The sequence below is a fragment of the Sebastes fasciatus genome, chromosome 10 (genome assembly GCF_043250625.1).
Source record: "Sebastes fasciatus isolate fSebFas1 chromosome 10, fSebFas1.pri, whole genome shotgun sequence".
NCBI classification, from domain to species: Eukaryota; Metazoa; Chordata; class Actinopteri; order Perciformes; family Sebastidae; genus Sebastes; species Sebastes fasciatus.
In genome coordinates, this window is record NC_133804.1 from 22,839,488 (window position 1) to 22,866,066 (window position 26,579).

General features: G+C 40.9%; 1 protein-coding gene across 1 annotated transcript; it reads right to left on the minus strand.

Annotated features, from left to right (window-relative positions):
* Positions 1-1,121: 1,121 nt before the first annotated feature.
* Positions 1,122-26,579, minus strand: arhgef37 (Rho guanine nucleotide exchange factor (GEF) 37). The gene is made up of 16 exons (XM_074649028.1): positions 26,441-26,579; positions 25,931-26,037; positions 22,352-22,810; positions 19,042-19,171; positions 16,835-16,982; positions 16,500-16,699; positions 16,198-16,328; positions 14,742-14,846; positions 13,228-13,341; positions 12,899-13,068; positions 12,290-12,437; positions 12,022-12,150; positions 10,224-10,419; positions 9,263-9,441; positions 5,318-6,195; positions 1,122-4,636 (listed from the first exon to the last, which is right to left on the minus strand). The coding sequence occupies exons 3-15, from the start codon at positions 22,799-22,801 to the stop codon at positions 5,980-5,982; spliced, it is 2,316 nt and encodes a 771-aa protein (XP_074505129.1). The 5' UTR covers positions 22,802-22,810; positions 25,931-26,037; positions 26,441-26,579; the 3' UTR covers positions 1,122-4,636; positions 5,318-5,979.

Below are 26,579 nucleotides of genomic sequence, written 5' to 3' on the forward strand. Positions count from 1 at the left end.
TATGGACAGGAGGAAATATTACAGCAAGCAAAATGTGTCTCAATGTTCATATGAGCATCTGACTAGACAGACTGGGCTTTAACAGTGTAGGGCCTACACTGTTAAAGCCCAGTCTGTCTAGTCAGATGAATGCGTAGGCAACCCACTGGGCACCAGTATTGTGATTTGTGGCCAAATTTGGTTAAAAAATGTGTTTAATATATAACCATTGTTTTAAAACCCCTCGGCGATGTCGTATACGACAGCAATGTAATGTCATGGAAAGTAACTTACTTTAAATTGCAGCCGCTTCGTCACCGCCTTAGCTTTCGAAAGAGATCATATCCCTTTCAGAAGATTTGTAATCCATCATGGAACAACTGTGTTTTTTTTAGGAGACTTCATTAAACTAATAAAGCCAACAATGAACATCTTCTGTGAGTATTTATCCATTTATCCCTGCAGAAAGGAGTTGTTGTCGTTAGCTGTTAGCCGAGGCCTACATATGGCAAGATTTATCCCATGATGCATCTGTTGATCTGACCCAATATCTTACATGTTCTTCAATGTACAGCGAGGGTTTCAGTTTATTAAATGTTAGGTCTCTGGGTTTTGGACAAAATAAGAAATTTGAAGGCATCACACTGGACTCTTTGGACGTCCAAAGACATGCAGGTTCGGTTAATTGATGACTCTAAATCGCCCGTAGGTATGTCAGTCCTGTGATTGACTGGCGACCCATCCAGGCTGTAACCCGACATGGACATCATACTCATGGGAAATGGTGATGACCATTTTTCAATATTTTCTGTCATTTTTGAGTTCAACCAGTGTCCATGTCCTTTCCTGTGAGTTCCAACATCTACGAATAATGAAAATAATCACTACAGCCCCAGAGGATTCAATGCCAACCCAAACAAGCACACATTTTCACAAAAAAAATACACTGAAAAGATTTGTTTTGATCCGATTTTAGAAAGGTTATGATTTCCCACGTTCATACATCTCACCTGATCGGATCTACAAACAATAACCCAGGTGCCTCCTTTACACAGGTTTTTATTGGTGCAGGCTGTCATTAACTCTAACTAAATATGTTTTTGGATTTGGTATTAATGCGAGGTTGATATGAGGACACTGAACAGGTTTCTGTTTAGTTTTATTGAAGCCACACAGTCAGTTCACATCTGCCCAGACACATACTGTTGCTGCACTGCAGACACTCCCATCTGCTGTGTGAATACATGTGAATGTGATTTCATAACTTTGGCAACACTTCAAAGACTTCATGATTCATCTCAGGTCAGGTAGACCTGCGGCATCAAATAAGTTAAAATGACACAAAGCAATACATTATAAACAGAAATTGCTGTACAGGCTGTAAAACCAGATTATCAGCAGGTTAAACATGTTGCTCTTCACATGGTGGTGAAGACAGACACATTGGTTTGACAGCAGGTTATTAAAAAAAATAAAAACATCACAGGTGAACTGAACAATATGAACAGAATGTACAGAGTTATGTTCAGGCTCTGCTCTCAGGCAAGCACTAATACTGATAAAGGTACAGAGGTCTAACACACTCGTTACACACTGAAATACACAGGCTCTCATACACACAGCCAACCAAGGTCTCCTACTCCCTCTCGTGGTGAAGAGTTGAAAAACAGCCTCCTTTGGCACACACACACACACACATATTTCTGTAAAGGTATCATCCCACCTGGAAGGACAAGTTAACATAGCCAAAATTGTGTCTAGTTTCTGATCAAAAAGGAAGATTTTAATACAAAAATCCACCCTTTACTTTATATATAAGGTCATATTTCATGTTTCTCAATGCTTTAAGTAATGTAGTTTAGTTTATCAGTGTGTGCATCTTTGGTAAAAAATTTCTTGAGGAATAAGAAACTACTTTAAAATGGATTCGAAATTGCAGGAAGCGTGACCAATAGCAGGTTCCCACTGTTCATTTGCCATTAATAGGAATTAAAAAAAAGAAGAATTAATAAACAGTGGATTAAATGCAAAAAATGCAAGGCTAAAACGTGCAAATTTCTCGGTAGACTAGCTACCCAACGATCTATCCTAACCTTAACTATGTGAGGTCAATGCCTAACTTCAACCATCTCGTGTGAGTTTCCAACATTGTGGGTTAACCTTCTAGACGGGTTGCAGCTAACGGTGCAAACAGTGTAAACAACAGCAACAGTGCTGACAGAGCTATTAGTGTGAACCCAGGGGGGAACCAGAGGGGTGGTGCTACGCTTCCGCAATGGTGACGTCTGACGGGATGGCGTCATCAGCTGTAAACGCTGTATGACAGCAGTCCAGAGTGACGGCTGTGAGCTAGCCAGGGGGGGCACGCTCACATGCACTAACATGAACTAGTGGCCAGCCACCCTAAATTGGCCTTTTAAGAGGTGAAAATGTGGGTTTTTTAACTTGTCCTTCCTCTTACTACCCTTGAGGACATTTGGTATTTGGGTATATTAGTAACATCTCCCCGACCCTCCTGCTGCTCTGCTCCGTCCTGACATTCACACGGATGGGAACAGCTAAGCTCCAGCTGAGCAGCTACCTCCCTCTGCTACACGTCCACAGCAGCTGATACAGCACTACCCAGTGGAAAAGAAGGCTCCATTTTATGCAAAATGTGCCACATGCAGTCAACGTCAAGCACACACCACCATTTTAGACAAATATAGAATAATAAAGAAAATACAGATTTAAATGTTGCTTTTTCCTTGAAAATGTCAAATTTCTTTGTTGCGAAAGATTCAAATTCTACTATGGATGCGGGGAAATTATCATTTTGACTGCATGTTGGGAGAGTTGTTTTCCTCCAAAAACGCATATCTTAAAATGCGCCGACTTAAAAAGTTAAATGCACAGAAATAAGAAATGTATAGAAAAGACTCTCTCTCTGCCTCCGTGTCAAACACAGAAGTGGATGTACTGAAGCCAGGGTACTTTATGGCTCTTCATGTCATGCAGGTCTGTATACTGCGTTGCAAACATTTGCTAAACCGACAAAAACAACTGAAATTCTGCTGTAGCGAAATGTTTTTCACAGTCCATCCAATTTGAAGAAAATGCCACAGAGAGACGCGACCTGCATTCATTGAACAGTATCCATAGCAACAAGCTATAAAAAACCTCAAGGAGTAATCTTACTGTAATAGGAGCTGAGAGAATGAAAGCACACATCGCCTTTACAGATACAGGAGTGAATGTAGGAAGAGAAGAGTAGATATAGAGTGGGAAAAGGGAGGAGGCTGAGACAAAATAGACATCCAGACTGCCTGCTGTTCCTCCTCACATCCTTTTTCCACTTTCCCTCCAACTCCTTCACTTCTTCTCCTTGTATGAATTCCTTCCTGTCTTTACATCTCCACCTCCTCCTCCCCTCTCTCTCTCTCTCTCTCTCTCTCCTACTCGGCCCTGGAGACATTTTACATTTACATCACATTACACAGTCTGAGATGATGAGAGCGCTGTGTACCTGTCAGTCTCGATACAGTACTGCTCCTACCTCCAGGTGAGGAGGAGGAGACCCAACACGCGCGCACACACACACACACACACACACACACACACACACGCACGTCAGCCCAATTTCACATCACACAGATGCACACACACTGTTTGCTCTCTGTGTGTTGCCTAACACACTCTAATGAGAACATGCAGTCTATCGTTTTCAATTCAAGTGTCCTTTTCTTCCCGCTGAGGATCATGGGATACCTCCCTTCGCCTTCGTAACTATTCTCCCCATCGTCTCTGCTGCTTTTGTAATAATGACCATAAAAGATTTGCAGTGCAACTTGGGAGATTGTCCTTCAGCCTTAAGATGCAGAGTTAAATCCCATCTCAGCAAAGCATCTGTCCTGCCAAAGTGCTCATGAGCAAGGCACCATATAACTGCCAGCACCAGAGTTATAGCTTCCTTCATTTTTTTTTTCCAGTGCGTCACATATATTAACACGAGTAAGGTCAAGCATTGTGTGGGGCCATGTCCACAGCAGAGGGATCTTAAAACACTGTTATCAAAGGTTATCCTCGCCCACGAGCTTTTCCAGATTGTTCTTCTGCATTGAAACATCACAACAAGAGTGCAAAATGTGTAAATGCCTTCTGTCGCCGATTGAGCCAGCAGCTTTACGCTCTTCCTGCCAACTGGCTTCCTGGCGTTTTCACACTGTTGCACCGTCAAATCATTTTTGATGAGTTTGGATGTCGTTACAGTCAGATGTCAGTGTTTTTAAAGCTTTAATTTGTTCCTTTACACCATCATGTGAGACTTGTGTCATCGCCACTTTGGAGAGCAAAAGATGTATTTTCGGCGTGGAGGGAAAAATGTATCCGAGTTAGTGCAGAAATGGCCTAAGAGAAGAACGATAAGCCCTTACTAGTAAAAGGTTACGACATTAATAATCCAACCAGGAGTCTAAGGATAGAGGCTGTAAATGCTGTACTACCCTTTGAGGCAAATTCCTGATCTTGAGCTGTATAAATAAAAAAAAAAAGATGTTTCTTTTCCTTTTCATTTTGAAAATTTGCACAGGAAGTGGGTATAGCGTAAGGAGCCGTTCACATTCCGCGTTTTTTGCGCTCTCAAATCCACTGTTGTCAATGTAGACGGGCGGAAAACACGCTCAAAAGTGAGAGCGACGACGAAATAAAAATAGCTTAACTTTTGAAATGCTGTAGCGAGCACCGTGACGAGGAACAACCAATCACAGCTCAGCAGATTTATTTTCTTTCTTCCATAAATGTCAGTCTACAGTAAATATACGGAGAAGTTAATCATTTCAGTTCAGGGCTACCCAGAGCTTTATGATCTGTCCCACGGACTATTTTACTGGCTTCACCCTTTTCCGTCTAAGAACGTCACAGCATACGGTTGAAAGGTCGACCGCCAAACTGACCCAGACAAATTAAGCTGTAAAGCTACTTTGAGGGATTCACGGTGCTGGAAACCCATTTAGCTTTGTTTTGATTGTGTTTAGATTAGTTAGGCTTCCTGCTAAATTACTGCAACTTCATCATCATCGTCATCGCAGCAAACAGGTTTTGGTTGCTTAGTAACGGCAGGAATGACAGGATCTCAACCTCCCACCTTTGATAAAAGGATGAAAGCGACACGGCTGGTGTTTTTTCACGCGTTTTTAGGCGCAACATCTAAACGGTCCCTAAGGCCCCGATTACACAGAGATACTTTGCTGGAAACGCGTCGCCAGCAAAACCACTTTGTTTCCTACGGTATATAGTGCCTGGCTTACGCTCCTTAAGTTAAGTTATTCTCAACTTTTCAGTGCAGGGCTCAGAGTCGCACCATTTCGTCAATGTCACACTGCCCAGGCCAATCAAATCAAACAAGAAGTGGACTTTACTACTTTACTACAGTTTTGGTGCCGGTAGATGTGGTAGGAACAGTGGGACAACGGCAAATGCAGACGAAAGGTTCATATTAGCTGTATTTAATTACGATGAACTATATAATTCAATAGCACAGCAAAAGGCAAGAGCTCGACGTCGGCTTGAATCCATTGTTTTTAATCACACTTGATTGCCTGGTTGCGCACGCAGCCCGGCTCCACAGGCACACCGCACTGTTTTGCCCGACATGCTTTGTCAAGGCGTTTTTGGAAGCGGCCGCGCCTGTAGTGACGTGTCTCGGTGCGATCATTGCCTAAGTCATGAAGATAAATGAAAAAAATTCCAGCGTAAAACTGAAAAACTAGTTGACAGAATTCCGCTTTTTTTAGTTCCAACACTGTGGCCATGAAATTATTGTTTTTAATGGCTCTAATGTCGGTTTAAAAACACTGATTTAGACACTGATGGCCGCATTGTAGAATCAGGCTATAGCTTGAGAAGCAGGTGCACCTTCATTATAAAAACACTGCTGTAAGCCTTCTAAAGACAGTATTGGTGAATCCCCCGTCATACTGTACATGCTGATGCTGATCGATCTCCTTCATTTCCTCCCTCCTATCAGTAGGGCCGGTACGTGCCAGGTGGCCCAGTCCCCATAGGCATGATTGTGAGGTAGTTGGAGGGCACGTAGCCTCTCATCCCACCTCTCGCCTCCACTAGGCTCCACTCAGGGTTCCCTCGTTTGTCGTGGGGCTCCAGGACACGAACAGGCTCGCCGGCCCGAATAGAGACTTCATGGTTTCCTCTCGCCGTGAAGTCATATGCCGCCAACACCTGGAAGAGAGGAGTAAAAAACAAGAGTAAAAGTCAGTCATGACAGGTACTCTGTGAGGCTGTAGTGCTGAAACAAAATGATGGGATGAGAAGAAAATGTAGAGACAACGTTGTTATTCCGTGACCTTACTAGTAATAGAGGGGGAAAATGTAACATTTGGTAGGGTGGCATCAGAGGAAAGGTCATGCACTCAAAAAGGTTTATTTTCTGTAAAGTGGCCATTTTATGACATCTCAGGCTCAATTTGTCCGGATTTGTCACACTTTGTGCAACTTTAAATCAGCCTAAGTTGACCTTATCAGCCTCAGCTCTGATTTGGGCTGAATGCAAATGCTAGCAGGCCTAGAGTTGTCATTTTATCAGGCATGTTGCCTATGGGATGGCTGATGTCTTGCATATAACATGTTAATATGCTCACAATTAGCATGTTCAGTGCAACATTGCTTTGAATTTACAGCACTTAAAGCTACTGCGAGGAACATTTATTTAGTGTTGGCGGTCCCTGTGGACAAAAGTGGTAGTGTTTCTGAAGAACCACTTTTGGAAACCTCTCATTTTACTGCAGCAGGGTCTGACAGTTTGACCTGCTCAGTCCTGGTTCTGGTTCTCCCGTGCCTTTCGTCCCGTGGTCTCGTTTACTCATATAGGTCATATCGAGGCATCAGTATTAAATTGAGACTGTTTCATAACCAGTTAAAAGTTTCTCATAGTAACTTTAGGTAGCCTAAACATATTGGATTGAACTCATATACCCAAACTTAAAGGACTCTGATTTGGATCCATAAATACGGGGGTAAGTAACACACTAATGAAAAACACACCACTTCAGGAAATGAGCATGACGTGAGAATGCATGCACACGGGTACTAATGTGAACACACACACACTAACACAACCAAAAATCATTGTAATGTTCTCCGAAAAGGTTAAGCCCACTAGTTATGTCTTGACAAATCCCATCTCATCACCACACACACACGCACACAGACACACACACACACATAGAATGAAGGCTCCCTAATGAGCCCTGTGTTGGTATGACAGAGTGCCGCAGCAGTGCTAATAGCCGAGTTTAGCCGGCTGCTCGGTGTCATTAACAAACCCTCCACCTCCGCTCACCTCTCAGCTACGACAGCAGCTCTGGCCTCGACGCTCTACACCAATTACCATTTAGCCGGGCAGAGACAAGGAGGAGAAAAAATTTTAAAAAAAGAGTAAAGTGACCATGGCTATCGGCTGCAGAGCGATTCATGTTGCAGGAGCTGGGCACAGCTGTGCTTCTGATGGAAATGAAACGAGTTGAGAGGAGTGTGGCGAAGCTAAACGGCGCCTCTTTGTGTTGATATATGATCACGACAACATGGTGGGGCCACAGATGTGAGAGGAAGGGAGTTAACCGAGACGGGAATTTATTAATAATATTATACTCTCTGTCACAGATCACAGAGAGAGTTTCAGCCAAGACAAATCTGGCACCTTCAATGCTGCTGCTGCTCTTTAAAGGTTGACAGTGATACATCATCTCTATTCTCCTCAGCCTACTAGCAAAGAACAGTATGGTTTTTGAAATCCTAACTTTTAGTGTGGATGAAAGAAAAGAAAGGAGTGAAAAAGATGCATTTTTTATCTGTACCAGTGAGGACATGGCCTGTGGGTGTGTATGTTGTGTATACAAGCAGACTCAGGGTCATGGGGGATGGACGTAGGGAGGAGAGGGCGTGAAAAAACGCCTCTATAAAGGTCACTGGAGCAATCACTCACTTTAACAGGCACTGTGGAGGCATATATCACACACACACACACACACACACACACTGACATAATGCATTCCCTACCCCCTTACCCTACCCCTAACCTGCACCTAATTCTGATCTGAACCTTAAAACTGAGTCTAAACCCTAAAACAGTTCCTCACTTTTCAAAAATGTCCTCACTCTGACGACCATAAATTGGTCCTCACAATGATAGGTGTACAAGTAAACACACACACACACACATGCGCTGTCTGACGCATTACTGCTTCCTCATCCACTCACCTAAATCTCCCTCTCTCCCCTGTACACACCCACATAAACCACCACAAATTTATAAGCTGCGACACTCCCCTCTGACACTCACATGTGTTGCAAATGTAAATCAATCTCACAACACGCAGACACACACACCCTATCTCTACCTGCAGCGCTGCAGAAATGAACCCTTCACACAGTAACCTACTTACAAGGTTAAACAACCAATTATGGACCTTTCTATTAATAACACGCACACAACATGCATGCACACACATACTCCAGTGAGCCCTCATAGATACAGGTACAGGTACACACACACACACACACGATTACACTTCCACATGGCTGGTTATGCAAGGATTCCCTCTCACACACACACACACACACATAGTCAGACATATGACAGATTGATGCTTCCGCAGCAGAACGCTGTCACATCAATCAGTTAAAGCTTCAGACACACACACACAGTCTGTAATGTATAATTAAGGAAATGAACACACACACACACACACACTCACAGTCTGGAGTCTGATGTCAGATCATTTAGTGGTAATCTGAGGTCCGTGTTACAGCCGTAACATATGCTGATTGTTGCACTAGTTAAGAAAATATTAATGTCAAAATATTTCATTTTGCATTTTGAATCATTGAGGAGTTATGCATTAAAGGTGCAGTGTTGGCGGCATCTAGCAGTGAGGTTGCACATTGCAACTGAAAGTTCTCCCGTGTGCAAAGCATGAAGGAGAACTACGGAGGCCGACGCGAAAATGCGACTGTCCCTCTCTAGAGCCAGTGTTTGGTTTGTTCATTCTGGGCTACTGTAGAAGCATAGTGGCCGGTTTTGTGAAGAGGACTCGCTCCCTATGTAGACATAAACAACTTATTCTAAGATAACGAAAACATGAGGATTCTTATTTTCAGGTGATTATACACTAAAGAAAACATACTTCTACCTCATTAATATGCAGATTTTGTAGCACAGGCAGGATTCTGTGAAGTTTCTATTGTTTAGGTTATTTAGGTACAGTCAGTCAATCAATCAATCAATCACCTGGAAGCATGGCTGGCTCATGACTGTCAGTGGGCGGCTCTCTGGGGTGTAAGAGTGTCTTCTGATTTTCTGATCTCCTGTGACGCCATCAGGCAGGGTCAGGTGTGGTGAAGGCGGCGGGTCTTCTGATGGCTGGTGATAGCGAATCAGCTTCGAGGAAGGAGCGTAGCCTCGTCTGCCTGCATGCAACACACACAGATAAAAGGAGGAGTTGTCCATATAAAAGCTGCAAAGTGTTACCATGTTATCATATATTAGGGCTGTAACTAACAATTATTTTCATCGATTTTTCTCAGCAAATGAATTAATAGTTTGGGCTACACAAAATGTCAGAACATATTCATGACATTTTTCCAGAGCTCAAGCTGATGTCTTCAGATTGCTTGTTTTCCAAAACCCAAAGATTTTCAATTTACTATCATAGAGGACTAGGAGAAAAGTTTTCACATTCGAGAAGCTGGAATCAGTGAATTTGGGACATTTTTGCATTTTTCTTTGTATAAATTATGCATCTTAACTTGTATGTAACCTTTTGGAAGTGTTTAATCCAATATCAAACTAAAACAAAACCCTGGAATCGCACTTTTTATGTACTCTGACAACAATATCCGATTTTCCTTTCTGAAATCACACTTTAACTAAAGTCCTCTTAAATGTGCCACCTATCTGCCAAAGTGCCTGGCTTACTTACCTAGACTAAATACGACTGTACCGGTGTTTGATTGCTGGTTAATCGCAATAACACCAAACACCCAAAAGATGGAGCCAAAGAGCTGCATTTAAGAAAAGCTGCACTGGCATTAGATTATTGTCTATAGCAGGATCTGCAGCATCTGTCATTCCTGAGTCTCAAGCTACTAAACATTTAATCAGATGTAAATAAGATACTGATTGAGACAAAACAAATAAAAAACACAAAAAGGTTTTATCAGTTACCCAGTAGAGATATGCTGGTTCTTACCTCCTGCGTCGACCAGCCATCTCCGTTTGTCTCCGCGGGTGTCTGCCTCACTGATGATGGCCACCAACTCCCCTCTGGTCAGGTTCAGGTCCAGGTCCCGGCTGCCCACCACCGTCCCCATCACCTGGTAGATCTTTCCAGAACCGTGCTTATCTGTGAGCTGCTTCAGACGGCGCTGAAAGGACGGACTCAGAGGCTGACGGAAAGAAAAAAAACACGAGGCAAATGAGAACGTAGAGCGAAATGTAAGGAAACTGAATATTAATTAGCCCTGACAAAGGTAAAAAGGACAAGATTGGCCTGACTTAAGTGGCCGTTTTAACTTATTTATAATAGAAAATGGACAATCGTTAGTTTCAGCTTCTGACTGGATGCAGAAAGCACTAATTGGGGATGTGGGGTGATTCATGGAAGGTTGAGTAAAGTAGTATACTTGGAATGACAGCTGAGCAAAGACATCTAACGTGTCCTGGCACTGAATATGTGAACATACCGGGAAGTGATTAATAAAGCTGCAGAACAAGAAGAATATTCAGGATCTTCTCATCTATGACTGATTTTGTAATTACACATGAATGACGTAAAGCTGCAGATATGAATCGCTGTGATGACTTGGCACATTCTTCAGTTTGTACAACATGTTAGACAGCGATGAGTACAGTGGTAAAGAGCTGTTTAAAGTCTATTCTAAGGTTATTATTATTGTAACCTAAAAATAAACATGACGTGTGCAACCTGCTCTTTCAATGGGTTACGTCTGCAGGTTGCCTGGCAGGTTTAAGGAATGTGACCCAGTGTAACACATCTGACAGGTAGTCGAGCAGGAAATACAGGAAGCAGGGACATATGTTAAAGAAAAGTTAATTGTTTAGCCAATTGAATACAAGAAATCAAAGGTGTAATTATGACATAATCACATGCAAAAACCTGTAGTCAATCATTATCCTCTCAACAATATAACAGTGCTGCTATTCTAGAGCAGGAACCATCTAACGTTAGCATCCTCTGTTAGCAGTACAATCAGGGATTTAGTTTTTGACGTATTTGATCGTTTAATAATGCCCGTTATTTGTAAAAGGTTGATTTTGTAGTTGGACTGGAAGACAAAATTAAAACTGAGAAGTAAACAAAGAGCTTCCAAAAGAGAGAGGATATTTTTAAACAACCTTTCTGCCTTCTCTATGAACCAACACATGTAACTGGTTTTACTGGGCTGATGGCAGCCGCTACACTGGTCTGAAATAAACATCACTATACTTAGAGATTACTTACAAACCGTCAGGTGACTCCTGCTACTCATACATACACACACATTCTGGTCATTTTGTTCCATGATTCAATGTGTATTATAAAGTATATGGTCATTTTTAGTAGCTGCCAGCGTCAGGCAGTTGTTATAAGAGGTCCATAAAGTAACGTTAAAGCTGGGTTGAACATCAACTAACTGCAGTGTCTTATGTTGAGTAACATTCATACAGGATGAGCGTGTCTCTTGTGACATTTTGTCCTTCACCTTCTGTGACATCTTTCTATTTCGGAACACGTAGTGTTGCGTAAATGTTTTGTACCGAACGTGCCCATTAAGTAGCTCAAATTTCTTGTGCACCTGGTGCAGCCTGGAGGTCGGTTGCTCAATGACAGCTTGCTGTGCTGACTGTGTTTTTTTACAGTCTGTTGATCTCTGTCTGTCTGTCTTTGACTTATAAAACTAGGCCTGTGTTTCAGAGGATTAATGAAGTAAATTATGCATAAACATATCAGTATTCTTGGTCAACAACCCAACAAAAAAAATCCCAACCTGGACGGCGGGAGCATTGAGCGTGTCCTGTACACTTCGACACAAAGTCTCCAGCCTCCTCGCACCTTCCAGCACTGCAGTCTCCGCCCACTCCCAGAAAGCATTGGGGTTGTGAGAGCTGTGAGGGAGCTGGAAGAAGAAATTAAACAAAAGGTTTCAATTAAACATTTTGGAAGTCATTAATGAAGACATCCTCATAGTGTACTGGAAAAAAATGGTGCCATTTATTTTCTGCTTTACCCACCCCACAGCATTCATATGAGATTACCTGTTGTGCAAAGCTCTGGAACAGCTGCTCCATGTCTGAGGACAGGTCTTTATGCAGACAGCTGAACGTCCCCAACATGCCCCAGATCATCTGCAGAGCCAAACCGTTAAACTGAGGAAGCTCATTGAGGAGCAGCGTGTTCATGGTCCTGCGAGGAGAGGAGAGGAGAGGAGAGGAGAGGAGAGGAGAGGAGAGGAGAGGAGAGGAGAGGAGAGGAGAGGAGAGGTTCACATGTAAGTTGAAGTCAGCGATAACCAAAACCATGGATTTAATTAACATTAATCCTTTCATTAGACACATCTTAACATGACTTCCAAAGGGTGTAATCATAAAGACTGTGGTCATTCAAAAGGACGAGGCTGTAAAAACAGAGCCACTGTCTGGTTTGACTCTGACTCAGACAGACTGGACTTTGTTAGTGGAGTATTTACGAGCCAAATAGCTGAAAATATTCAACAACATTAAACAGTTCAATACAATTAAAGTGGATCCCACTCTACTTAAACTGGTGGCCAAATAAATAAACCTGCTTACAAAATCAGACAAAATTTCAAACCACGCTGAAAGTCAAGTCCGTCATTTTAAAACAACCCCTCCCTCTCTCTCTACCTGTACGTGTTGGCCACATCCTGCTCCTCATAGCTCAGATTGGATTTGGCTTCTAACAGTTCATAGTCGAGCAGCTTGTCCAGTCTTTTCCTGATCAGGTTCCTCGGACCCACCAGGAGGTCGCGGAGCGCACAAAGCGGCTTGTGGATTAACGTCCTCATCCTCTTCTCCTGCATGAAAGAATAGGTGATGCTCATCATCAGACAAATGCTGCAAAGAGTGTGTTTACTTCTGATACTTGTGTAGTTTTTGTGCCAATACTTATACGTAATAATACGTAACTAATAATGCAGCAAATTTATTTGTAGTGTGTCTTTACTACTACTCACAAATGTAGGAAGAATCCACTGTCTGAGAGCCGTAGTGATCTCCTTGTAGCAAATAGGTGCCTTCTCTCCATCCATATCCAAGTCAAACTCCTCTGTTTTGCAGGCCAGGAACGCCTGCAAACCAACAAAGAAGAAGGGGTTGTCATACGCTGCTCAGGTCTCTCATGTCTGTTGGGCTAATTTTGATTAATGAAAAGATTGAGGGATTACAGAATTCACCAGTGCTTACTTTGTTTTTTTAGTTTTTAAGGTACAAACTAATTGCCAGCAAGAAGGCAACTGCATGGCCTGGTGAAAATAATTGGCCTTATATGAGTAAGAAAATGTGAAAAAGAAGGAGGATACAGTGCTGATCTTGGTGGGGAAAAAAGTAGTTTCAGTGTGGGATAATTTTAGAGTGGAAAGGTACACAGAAACTCATGTATTTTAAACTCAGGGGCCTCTGAGTTTACACAGTGTGACTCAGAAACACATGGCGACATGTTCAAGAATAAGATCCAGTTATGTTCCACTTATTCCACGCCTGCACTGGTCAGAAGTCAGAAAGTCTGTAGTTCAAGTCTTTGGACGGGTTGGTGTGATCTGAATAGGGGGAATTAATAAGATATGCACTCTCTTCACCTTTTATTCAAGACCGACAGGTTTTCTTAAGCAAAACACTTGGTTGTTGTTGTAGTCACAGTGAATATGAGGAATTGAATTAGTAAGAAAGGAACAATGCTAACAAAGAAGTATGTCATGCAAAATTAATTCATCTGGAGCCCAAAACATCCAAGGTATGATTTTCCCTTCACAAGTGACACAGATTTGATGTTTACTTTAAACATCCCAGGAATTTGGAAAAACAGGAACCTCCCAAGGTACATAAGTGGCTGGAAACAGTAGAAGACATAAATAGTATGGAAAAGGTAATTTACAAAATCAATAAGAACGAAAAGATGGGCCTTCTTTAAATTAAGTAAAGGTAATTGACTAACATATTATATGAAATATTAAACAGATCATGTTTTGTGAAGATGTTCTAAGTAAAAGTCAGCATCAGTAGAAGACCTACTTCTATAATTAAAAATCAAATGAAACCTTTTTTGTTTTATTATCTGTAGGTGAAAGATACAAATTGATAAAAATGTCTCAAGATCTTTAAATAACAGAAAGGAAAGGAAACGTATCAACGATATGTATTGACACAATAAAGTATAAAAAAAGATTTGATTTTTACTTATAAACAACATATGTGGCAAAAGCTACAAAATGACATTTCCTGAATCCCAAAGAAATGTGATGCTTATATTAGAATTTCCTTTTTTCTTTCTTTATTTCACCTGAGACAGGTTTAAAAATGGAGGTACCAAAGCAGCTTGTCTGAGAGGTGTCACCATAGAAAACAAGGCAAACAATAAGAGAAAATGTTGACATGTTCGGTATCAGATGAAATGCCAAAGTCAACAGCAACATGTTAAATATCACATAATATTATCCATTACATGGCATCATGTAGAACAAAGTCGGCCTACCTGTAGGTGGTGCAGGTACGTCTCCACGTTCTCAAGGAGCTGCAGGATGCCATGCTCCAGAACGTAGAAGAAACCTTCCAGGGCATCAAACTCCTCATCCACCAGCTGGAGCACAACACACAGGGAGACATACATTTGTCATAAAATGTGATAAAAAAAAAGATGCTTTGTTCCACTGAATGTCAGGACTTTAAAAATATTCGGAAAATACAAGATCACATCTATTCTTTTCTAAGCTCTGTAATTTCTCTCATTTCTGAGTTTTGTGTCGCCTAAATGCTTCAAATATACAGTAAATAATGCAAGTAGAACATATTTTTCAATATGCTTTTTATTTGCTTTGGTTGCAAGCTGTCAGATTTCTTTTTTTAGCTACCTGTGGAACGATGCGATACGTAGTTTACGACTTCAAATAATCACTTGTACCAAACCTTAAAATCCTCGTAAATACAGCGTTCCACATGTAGTTATGCAACACTGGTACATTTTGTCAACATGGGTTCTAAACACATAGCTTGTTCCCATCCTCCATCGCTCATCGTTAATTTCTAGTAATAATAGACACATTGGAAAGGTGCTACTGGTCCATTCTGTCCTGTAAGGCTGTAGTTGCACTCCTTTTAAATCAGGTATAGCAAATAGCAGGAGAATGCACAGATTTTTTTTTTTTTTGCGAAGCTTCAAAGTGTGATGCTGCTGCAACCTATATACTGTATGAGAAATGTAAAAAAGATCAAAAGGAAAAGTAGGAAAATGTAATCCCATGAGCAACCGCAGGAGATGTGAGGATGCTCATGGGTGTGAACTCTTTGATCAGACCTTTATAACCCTAACAAAGCACAGAGTATCAGGCCAGAGCAAACAGCAGGTTCAATAAAAGGCTATATCATATATTCTCTCTGCAGTTCAAACACAGATTAATCATTAACCACAGTATTGCAGCTGCAGGCAGGGTGTCTACTGGAAGATTATCTCTGACTCAGAGGCCTAGAAGAGTTACCTTCAGGTAGAAGCAGCCTGAAACAGCTTTGATTTTTATGGGATCGGTTCTTGTTTCTTTTCTTTCTTTTTTTTTAAATCATGCTTTTTATTGTTTCTTTGAGAAAAATTACTACAACAAACGAAACCATAACAAATAAAGTAATATGTACATATAATAACAGATAGTAACTGTAAATTGAAAAATGTGTATTCAAAAACAAAGGAGGAAAATAAATAATAATAATAAAAAATTAAAAAAAATATATATATAATAATCTAAAAATGTAAATAAAAAATAAATAATAATAATAAAAAATAAATACATAAAATAAATAAATTAATTCCCAACACCTACTTAAGGTTCTCGTTTCTAATGCCTAATTTCAAACAAGTGATTGGTCAGTGTCAGTTACAGAGCAGCATCCTAGAAAAGGACACTTCAGCAGGGAGGGTGATATTTAAACTTCTAACCTACCTTAGGTGCCATTCCAGTCTCATGCTTGATTTGCTGGCTGAGCCTCGCTGTCTTCTTTGCGATGCTGTGGGTGTTGAGGCGGTTGATCTTGTCCTTTATGGTCAGGGTTTCTGTCTTCTTGTATTTGTCAGCTACAATCACAGAATCAGGACAGTTAATCTTGAGAACAGTACGATAAACTGTGACTCTAAACAATATTGAATCCTTGACTCTCTAGATGTATCAGTGACAGTACCATAAAAGGGAATAACATTATGTTTTCTGTTATCAGCTTATATGATAATAGTGGACGCCCTTCTCACCAACTTCTCTGAAGCGCTTGTACTCGTTGATGCGACAGTTCAAGGCGATGGAGGTGTTAGCGGTCTGCTCCAGGAGTGAATACGCTGGGTGACTACTGTCCGTGTGTTTCTTGATGGTCTGCAGGAGGAGGGGGTAGCGGGCGATCCGCTGCACCGGCATCACCAGGAAGAAACTCAGAGAGGTGGCGTTCACTTCAGGCCTGAAGAGATGAATGGAAACAATGAACTGTCGTAATGTTAGGTCTATTGCTTATCCAGGTGTAATTTTATGTTTGAAGCTATATTAAATAGGGTCGGTCCCAGTGTGAGACAAACAGAAAATGATAGAAACCTACGCTGAGCTCTTGATGACTCTGACGATGTCGTTCCAGAGCGTCTCCTTCTGTTTGTAGTTGTTCTCCAACACTGTAACTTGGCTGTAGTTGGCCAGGTATTCCTTATAGGCTGCCTCAATTTCAGAAGACAAGCTGAGGAACGAATTACCTGTCAGAGAGGAAAAACTTATATTTACAAATAGAAATCATGCTCAGAGCTCAATAATGGGGTAAAGTATAATTCAGTTTTCATTTTTGTAAGGACAGGACTCACTTTAAAATGCTAACAGATGCTCAAAATAAATACAAATAAGAAAGATAGCTCATCATGTGAAACTCAATCCACGTTTTCAGTGATGCCACTTTAAGAACAATGGACTGTGAGTAACGAACAACACTCTCTTGTTGTCCAGTTAAGTGTCGTCATGGCCATCACGCAGACAGTCATTTAATCAATAGCCTCTGTGCTGAGAAACTAGAAAATGTTGTTAAGGGGACCTGGAATAAAACACATCCTTTACTTTAACTACCCCTCTTCAAAATCACTATTTTCTACTTGTACCTGTATAAAAAGTTGAAGTGTGAAGAGAAAATAAGTTTAGCTTTCTTCTAATTTTGTCTAATTTTCTGCAATTTTGCCTGCAGTATTTCTAGCCTCTGCACCCTCAAACAGAAAATACCACCTCTACTTATTATATACATGTTAGTTAGGTTTGTTTTTTCAAAAACGTATGTGTTTAAGTGTGTTTTTATTAACTTTCCCTGTAACACTTAAACACCTAGTTTCAGTTTAAAACAGGGCTTTTATATTACCTGTTCATATTCATGTATGTTTTCACACTACTAGTGTGTGAAAGTTCTACAAAGTGATATCATCCCATGGTTGGAACAATGGGTGTTATTTCCATTAAATAGGACATAAAGGTTGTTTGGAAGTCTGCTTTGTTGTTGTAAAAGAAGAACAATTTCTCCCAGACAACCTGTCCTATACCTCTTCAACTGTCACCGCTCACTCGTGGCTTTTAGCATGTGCAAATACAGTATAATGTATAACAGCAATAAACTGAGGTGTGTTTGCACTACATAGGAAATGCACACATGCACCACATGCAGAGACCTTTGCCGAGACTCTGAATTTAGCAGTGTGAACTCGTTAAGATTCTCACAGGAATGTGAAAACCACCTCTGATAACAAGAAGTGTGAAGATTTTATTTGTTTCCTGTTAACAAGTGTGATCACAGCAATTGATCTAAGAAGAGAAAAAAACTCTTTGAAACCAGCAACTATCTCACCACTTCCTGGTGGAAGGCTGAACAAGCAGAATGTTGTGACAAAGGCCCTGTTCAGAACTGCATCTTGGGTGATCCAGTCACAAGTGGACAGTTCTTGAAGTACAGGTGTGAATGCACTCCAGACACACTGAGGACGCATTGTGATCCGGTCGCTCAGACCACATTCAGAGGTGGTCTGGGACGCAGATGGCCACATTCTTATAGCAGTATGTACGCAAATGTGTCCTGGGCCACATTGTGGCCTACTCAACTGATGTGTGTATGTGTGTGTATAGGTGTCGTGCTGCTGGAGCGCACCGGAACAACGCTCCGCCACTGTTTTCTCCAAGTGAGGAAAAAGAATATTTGTGGTTCGCATAATCCGGTTGTAATTCATAAACATTTTAAGAGCTGGAAGATCTAATCATCACTAAATCGTATGTCAGGCAATAATTGTCAGGCTAATAAAAACAAATGGAATGATCAAAGTATTGACATTTAAGTTGTGTTAATTGATTCATGACATCAACTCATGCATTGAGTAACATGCACGAAAATATTCCACTTTATTAGCTGGCGGTAGCCTTTGAGCAGCACATTATTTTTCCTCAGTCTATACCTAGTTAGCTGCTTCATTTGTTCAGCACAAGTGAGTAAATGAAATCATTCAAAAGAAAGACTGGTTAAAAACAACAATACATTTGGTCTTTGCAAACGGAAATGATGTGCGTGTTTATTTGCATATAGAGCGAGGAAGTGAGATCAGATCACAAGTGGTCAGTGGAGATACATTCTAATGCCAGGTGTGAACTGACGTACTTAAAGCTGTCCACTTGTGATCGGATCACTCAAGACGCATGTTAATGCAAGGAGTGAACAGGGCCAAAGGTAACATAACAAAACTATATAATAACACTGATTAACAGAAAAATGAAAGTGATAGATTTCTCCCTTACAGAGTGTCTCCAGGAAGAGAGGGTCTCCAGACTGAAACTGCTTCTGGTCCAGCAGACTGAGGAGTCGACTGGACACGTCAATCACCTCCTCTATGTAGAGAAACATGCTGTCCAGGTCGGCTGGAGGAGGCTGCAGGGGGCAGGCAGACAGAAAGACACACTAATTAACTTTCTGGCAGTGAATGTGCTGGGATGAAGTGTTGGAAAGTTAATTTTTAAGTCTTATCACTTTTCCGCATTTTTCATATTTTTTCAGCATTTTGTGATCATCCATAGATTTGTTTTTGCACCCCATAAAGCCTGATTCCATTATGTTTGAGTCCTCATTTCAATACCAGAGTGACTGAGAGTCCTTTATCTATTTCTTTAATTTTGCCCAAATAAAATCCATATTTTTTATATAATATGATTTATTTCAGGAACTAGGAAACTTCTACAAAACAACACGTTAAAGTGCGAACACTTGTTCAAAAGATATACAGTAAAAAATTAAATATATATTAAAAAAACAAGTCAGTACAAATTAAACAGAAAAATAAATATCCACTTCTAAACATGTTGATGGCTCTAATAAAATTAGTTGGCTAAATAAACCCAGTGACGACAGGTATTTCAGTTTTTAGAGGTGACTTCGCTACTTAAAACAGAAAACTAAATGTTGAATGGCAAAGCTAACAAAAATGATTTGGGCAAAACTGTGACGACTACATGGTATAGGGTTATTAGCATCAGCATCATGCTCCTCCAGAACTGACGTTTCTGTGTTACCATTACAATTGTTTAAGATTTATTCACATATTCAAATGAAATGTCCATCTTATGCAACATATGCGTGTGTCTGCTCCCTTACAAGAAAAAATGCTGATGCACAGCTGATAAAGAGCCGTTTTGTTTAGCTCCGTTCTATTCTAATGAGAGAATAGTGGGCACCGCTGCAACACTGAACAATCTGACAGAAAACAAACCAGCAACTCTCCTGTCTCACAATGGCACCATTCATTCAAATATTTAATCTATTTCTCTGTCCAGCCGTCCTTCATTGGGCTGTCTTTCTCCGCCTGTCCTCCCTCCATCCATAATGTTACCCATATTTCTGTAATCCCCTTTTCAACTCTATCTTTCATTTCATTTCCACACATTTACATTTTGTCTCTAAATTTGACATTGGACAATGCCACATAACACACAAATCTCTATGTTATTGTCCATCTCATGAACAGTTCCTCTTATTCACCAGTTCATCTCCTTCCTTTAACAGGTCATCAGCCCATAACGTAGCCCTTCCACTCCTCCTTTCTATTTCCATTTCATTCTCTTTCCCTTCATCTACCGTTTCCTCGGTGCGTTATCATTTTCATGCTCATCTACAGCGCAAACCTTCCGGCCCATAAAGACTGATTTCATTAGATTTTACGAGGCCTCGTTTCATTACAGCCGCGATAATAAATGGTTATTTAGCAGTAATAAGCATTACCTCAGATGTAATGAAAAGCAAACGATGATAAACCGCAGAGCAGCCTCTGCACAACACTTCCTCTGGATGCTGCGGCGCCAATTCAAGATGTAGTGATTACTTTTTAATTAAAGACACAATCAAGAGGGATGTGCCACAATAAATAATCCAAATATAGAACTAAACATGCTCTAAAAGTGATTGACAGATCTTTTAACACAGGGACATGCAGCCTCTTACTTAGCAAAATCATGCTGGGCTGCACGGTGGTGCAGTGGTTAGCACTATCGCCTCACAGCAAGAGGGTCGCAGGTTTGAATCCGCCTCGGTGGAGTTGGCATGTTCATGTTGCATGTTAGCGTGGGTTTTCTCAAGGTTCTCCGGCTGCCTCCCACAGTCCAAAGACATGCAGGTTGGGTTAATTGTTGACTCTAAATTGCCCATAGGTGTGAATGTGAGCATGAATGGTTGTCTGTCTCTATGTGTCAGCCCCGGTGATACTCAGGCGATCTGTCCAGGGTGTAACCCGCCTTCGCCCAATGTCACCTGGGATCTGTTCAATGTACAGTATTTGCTCCTAGAAGCTGTACAACCAGTACAAACAGCAGTAAACACCAAACACATTTGTTTGTTGTCATGGGGTAGATGACAGGGATAAATGTGATAAATATTCTGCAGGATCTACTCACTTTAGTCTTCCGAAAGCTCCAGTATCAGCTAAGTAAGTGGACCTTGCATTTGGAATATTTATCACAAAATCAGATATGTGGTAAAATTAAGAGTACATCTCCATCCATCATATTTGATACTGCAATCTTATGGTAAAATATATTTTACTTAATACACTAACCTCTCAAAGCATGGTATGTTTAGTGAGTTTATGTACTGTTCCTGATAATGAATGAACTAAAGTGAGGGCAGTTTTGTATTTTTTGCTCCAATGTAATAAAATCAAATACTTTACTATCTTAATACAAAGGTTTTCAAGTAGCTGCTACTTTGAGAAATATTGCAATGGAAAAAGTAAAGTGAGTTAAAGTTACTACAACAAACTTTCATTTTGTGTTGATTTTGGCGGCCACTGTGGACAAAAGCGGTAGTGTTTCCAAGCACCAGAGTCCCTTTAGAAAACCTCTCATTTTACTGCAGCAGGGTCTGATAGTCAGTCCTGGTTCTGGTTCTCCCATGCCTCCCTTCCCTCCAGCAGGCCCAGTAATACGGCCTGGGCCTCCAGCAGCGTGGTTTCGGTTTTGGCATCCAGCACAAAGCCGGATCTTGGATATAGACATAACCAATCTTCTCGCTGATTGTCTCGTTTGCTTTTGTAGATTTTTTTTTTTTTTTTTTGTATTTTCTTTCCTGAAAGATTAAAAGACCTGCACACTGTCAATCACTTGTTGGCAACTGACAACACAAGTAATTTGAAGACCTCCACTTTGGGCTCACAGGACTTGATGGACATTTTTCGGTCTTTTCTACAGAGAAAATAGTTTGTTGTTTGTTCTTCTTTCGGCTGCTACCGTTAGAGGTCGCCACAGCGGATCATCTGTTTCCATGTAGTTGGTAACCCGGGTCTCAACCGATCCAGTATGGAAATCAGAATTTTTTTTTTTTTTATGATTTGCAAACATGCAAATTCCACAAAGAAAGGCCCTGCCTGGACTGGGGATACAACCCAGGATCTTCTTGCTGTGTGAAGCGACAGTGCTGACCAATGCACCACTAACCTCTACAGATGAAACAGTCCATAGCAAATAGCCACAGATTAAATGATACTGAAAATAACAGCAGCCTTAATCAGTAGTGTTATAGATTCCATAACAATGTTACTAAACGCTACACACACTTCATTCCTACCTGTAGTTTCTGCAGGTTGCTCCTGATGGTCACAGTGCTGACCTGCAGCAGTCGAAGGTAATTCCTCTCAGACTGGACCAGCTCCTCTATGGAAAGCATCTGTCTCTGGGCGGCCCTCTCTTTAGATGCTGCTTCCTCCTCTTCACTCTTCTTTCTGGCCTCTTCTTCCATCTCTGCCAACCTCTCCTCTGATATCGAGCTCTCCTTGGAGAAACTATCCTGTGAGGTAAGTTTTACATTTGTATCCACAAGTTCTGATGTCTCGTCCGGTGTCTCCACAAACACAGACTCATTCGACTCCTCCTCTGTCTCTCCTCCAAACTGATCTCTGTCTGCGGTTCCATCCATCTTTGCGACCTTCTCTACAGCTCCGATGGGAGACAGAGCAGATGAGGCCGGTTTAGGGAGAGCCAGTGTGAAGGAGGGCTGAGGCCTCCTGGGCACCTCCATGCTGGATCACTGTCAAAGAGAAAAACTGTTAAGACAATCTGTGTTCATGTTTTGTACTTACACATAATATCTCTTCATGAGTAACAGGTTCTTTATCTTTTCCATAGTCACTGTTGAGCATCTTTCTAATATTATGAATGCATTTTACTGACATTTAACAGGATATAGTATATATATATATGTTTATTTCTTGAATTTAATTGTATATTTATATTTTATTATTTTTTTATTTACACTGTGGTTATATATTGTATGTATTTGATGCACATATTTATGATATAGAGTTATGGCAAGTGGAAAAAGATGAACCCCATGGTTTTGAATTTGAACTGCAAAGCACACCCATCTTAACAAGATAAAGCTTTTCCCCCCACTATTGATTGTCTGAGTTATCAGTGTGAAGGGCAACTGCTGCATGGTGTCGAATGTCCTCATTCCAGTGTGGACCAGATGGACCACACAAGATGTACAATGATACTGGATGACAAGGAATGGTAGCTCAAAACTTTACGATTAAATCATACATTTTCTTGCATTTCCAAGACATCAGGTAAATGTTGTGGTGAAATATCAACCTGAATGAGCAGCTTTAGCATCGAACATCGCAAGAAAAAATACTTTAAAGTCCCAATGAAACGAAAGTTAGAGCGTTTTTAGCTTCTGTACTGTGATGTATTCCCCACTGAAACGGGGCGGTGATATTTGAGAGGTATACAGGTACAAGAGGGATTTAAATCAAATCCTTCACATTTGATTGGAACGCTAGAAAGTGGACCATTTTCTACCGTCTATCTGTTATTCAAACACCGCAAAAATTAAGACAGAGTTCAAGAAAAGGTTTTCCAAACATATGGAAGATATACCTTCCACATTAAATTCCTAGAATTTCAAGGCTGACATCGTAACATTCCTGATTTTAATTTATTATCACTTGGGAATGAAGTGCACTGATATCAGTCATCTCATAACAAGATGACCTCCACAAACCTGCAGACAGCAGCAGATGTGATGGCTTTGTTTATATTGTTGACTTCACACAAACATGCAGAGAGGGGAGATGTATTGTCATGGACCCTCTGAGCTGGAACACCACGTGTTGGCCCACCGGGAGGCCGGTCAAGCTGCTTACAGAGCGACTAATGCTGCCACCGCTGTGACAATTAGCCACTACATGATTCAGCTGAACTTTCTGTGACTTTAAAGGACAGGAATCTAATGGCGGTTTTATTTTTGACTCAGTGATTGAATTATAGTGTCCATGTGAGGAGTTACTCATGGCAACATCAGCAACAAGGCTCAGAGTTTCTTCCATGCATCACGGTCTGTTGGGCTGGGCGTCGGTATGATATCTGAGTTTCACCACTGATACCAAAACAATAGCTTTGTGATACCTTAGAGTACACTGAGAATTATGAACATGTTTTTTTTACACTCTTCATCCTCTGGAGTAGGGCTGCAACTAACGATTGTTTTCATTGTTGATTTAATCTTGTTGATTTTCTTGATTAATCGATTAGTTGTTTGGTCTATTGAATGTCAGAAAATGGTGAAAAATGTACATCAGTGTTTCCAAAAGCTCAAGATGACGTCCTTAAATGTCTTGTTTTATCCACAACTCAAAAATATGCAGTTTACTTTCATAGAGGAGTAAAGGAACCAAAACATATTCACATTTAAGAAGCTGGAATCAGAGAATTTTTAAAATTTTTTACTACTACTACTGCTACTACATACTCAAACCGATATATCGATTATCAAAATAGTTGGCAATTAATTTAATACTGTAGTTGACAACTAATCACTGCAGCTCTACTCTCGCGTACTGTTCTACGGATACATTATAGTCGGTACCAAAACTACTAGAGGTTCTATATCCATTTGTCTGATACTGTACAACCATCTATTAACATGTTGCACCAATGCATTATTAAAATATCACTTTCAGCTGCACCCTGATGCAGGGATGTACACAAACGGTTGTGTTGTATGTATTTCACTGTCTGTTTGAATTGAGTGTGAGGTCCTGCAATAATGTCACAAAAACAATTTTCTTTACATTTGTTGTTGTTAGTGCACAAAGTCAATCTGTTGGAATCTACGTCTGAAAAATGATTCTGTTTCTCAATCATTTTAGTCGGTTTCATTATATATACACTCAGTGTTACTTGTAGCTAATAAACTGGCAGCTATCTCATACAACAGCCCTCCATTAATCCATAAAGTCATAGAGGTTATAATGTTCAGTTTTTGTTTCAGAGAGGTGTTGACTCAACTTAACTGAAGGCTGTAGTTTATGGTTTTATTTGGTTATACGAGATAATATTTTCTACACAATACATTTCCACATTTTCTTGTTATGATTATCTGTATGGCTACACTGACTGGATTTCATTGTATTTTTTAGGTCTACCACCTTTTCATCACTATCAAAATAGGTTATTGTTACTTATCCATTTTGATCTAATCCTACCTCACAGATTTATCTTTTCCCTCCAACAAAGGGTTTAGGGCTTTAGCAGCATATGGTGACCCAGAGTTGGGGATAACAACTAGAGTAGGGTGTCAAACATCAATACTTTTTAGTATTGACAGAAATCAATCTGCAGCAATAACCAAAACTATACCAAAAGCTGGCATCGAATACCTGCTTGCTTCAGATAGTTCCTTATTTAAATCAAACATTTTGCCTGTTCTAAACTTTAAGGCAAAGTTATTGACGTGCTGCTTGTGTTGAGACATAATTTAACATTGAAGAACTTTGACTCCTTTTTAAAATGAAAAAGGAGCTTGTAGAAAAACATGTTTAGAACTAAACTATTCATAAGATATCATTTTGGTACGAGAACTGAATCCCAGGTATCATATTGGCGTTACCTATAACCTTTCTAAAACATTACGTTGCTACAATTATGGCACACAAACACACAGCGAAAACAGATGACTCTTAAGTCACAACCTGACGCAAAAACTTTCTTTACATCCCAAAACAAGAGCTCCAGGCTGAGATATCTGCTGCACCACAAGCAGAGCCAAAACCACAGCAAACTGTCCACCATCCTGACAACAGCCGTGTGCATTAGAATGACAGAGTATCATTAAAACATTTACATGAGATCATGCTATCATTACCTTGTGCAGAATCCTGGATTCAGCTGCGGTGAACCTCGAGCTCCCCTCTCTCTCTCTCTCTCGCTCTCTGTCTTGTTGTGCTCTGTCCCAACTGAAGTAGAAATCTGCTGCAGAGGAGACGCTGCTGCATTAAAAACACACACACACACACACGCTAGTGTAACTTTCTCCAGTGACTCACACACAGCAGGCTGCTGCAGGGCCTCATGTGGCAGGAGTGTGTGAGTGTATATTCACAAGTGTGTGTGTGTGAGAGGAAAACACAGTGTATAAGTGTGTGAGGAAAGGGGGGATGGGAGTGGAAAGGAGGGTAGGCTGGGTTATTTTGTAGAGGAAAAAGAGGAGAGGGGGAGGCAAGGGTGGCCGGCCACACACACACACACACACACACACACACACACACACACACACACACACACACACACACACACACACACACACACACACACTCGTGCTGCTGAATAAGCTGATTGACTGCAGCAGCTGGTGGGAAGAGGAAGCGGCACTCACCCAGGCAGATGCTGATTGGCTGACCAGTCTTCACAGTGGAATGAAGGACCAATCGGAGGTTTCATGAGACACTGCACGGACCAATGAAGACGGAGGGTTGAAGTGATTGAAGATTTCCTCTCACAGGAAACAAAAGCAC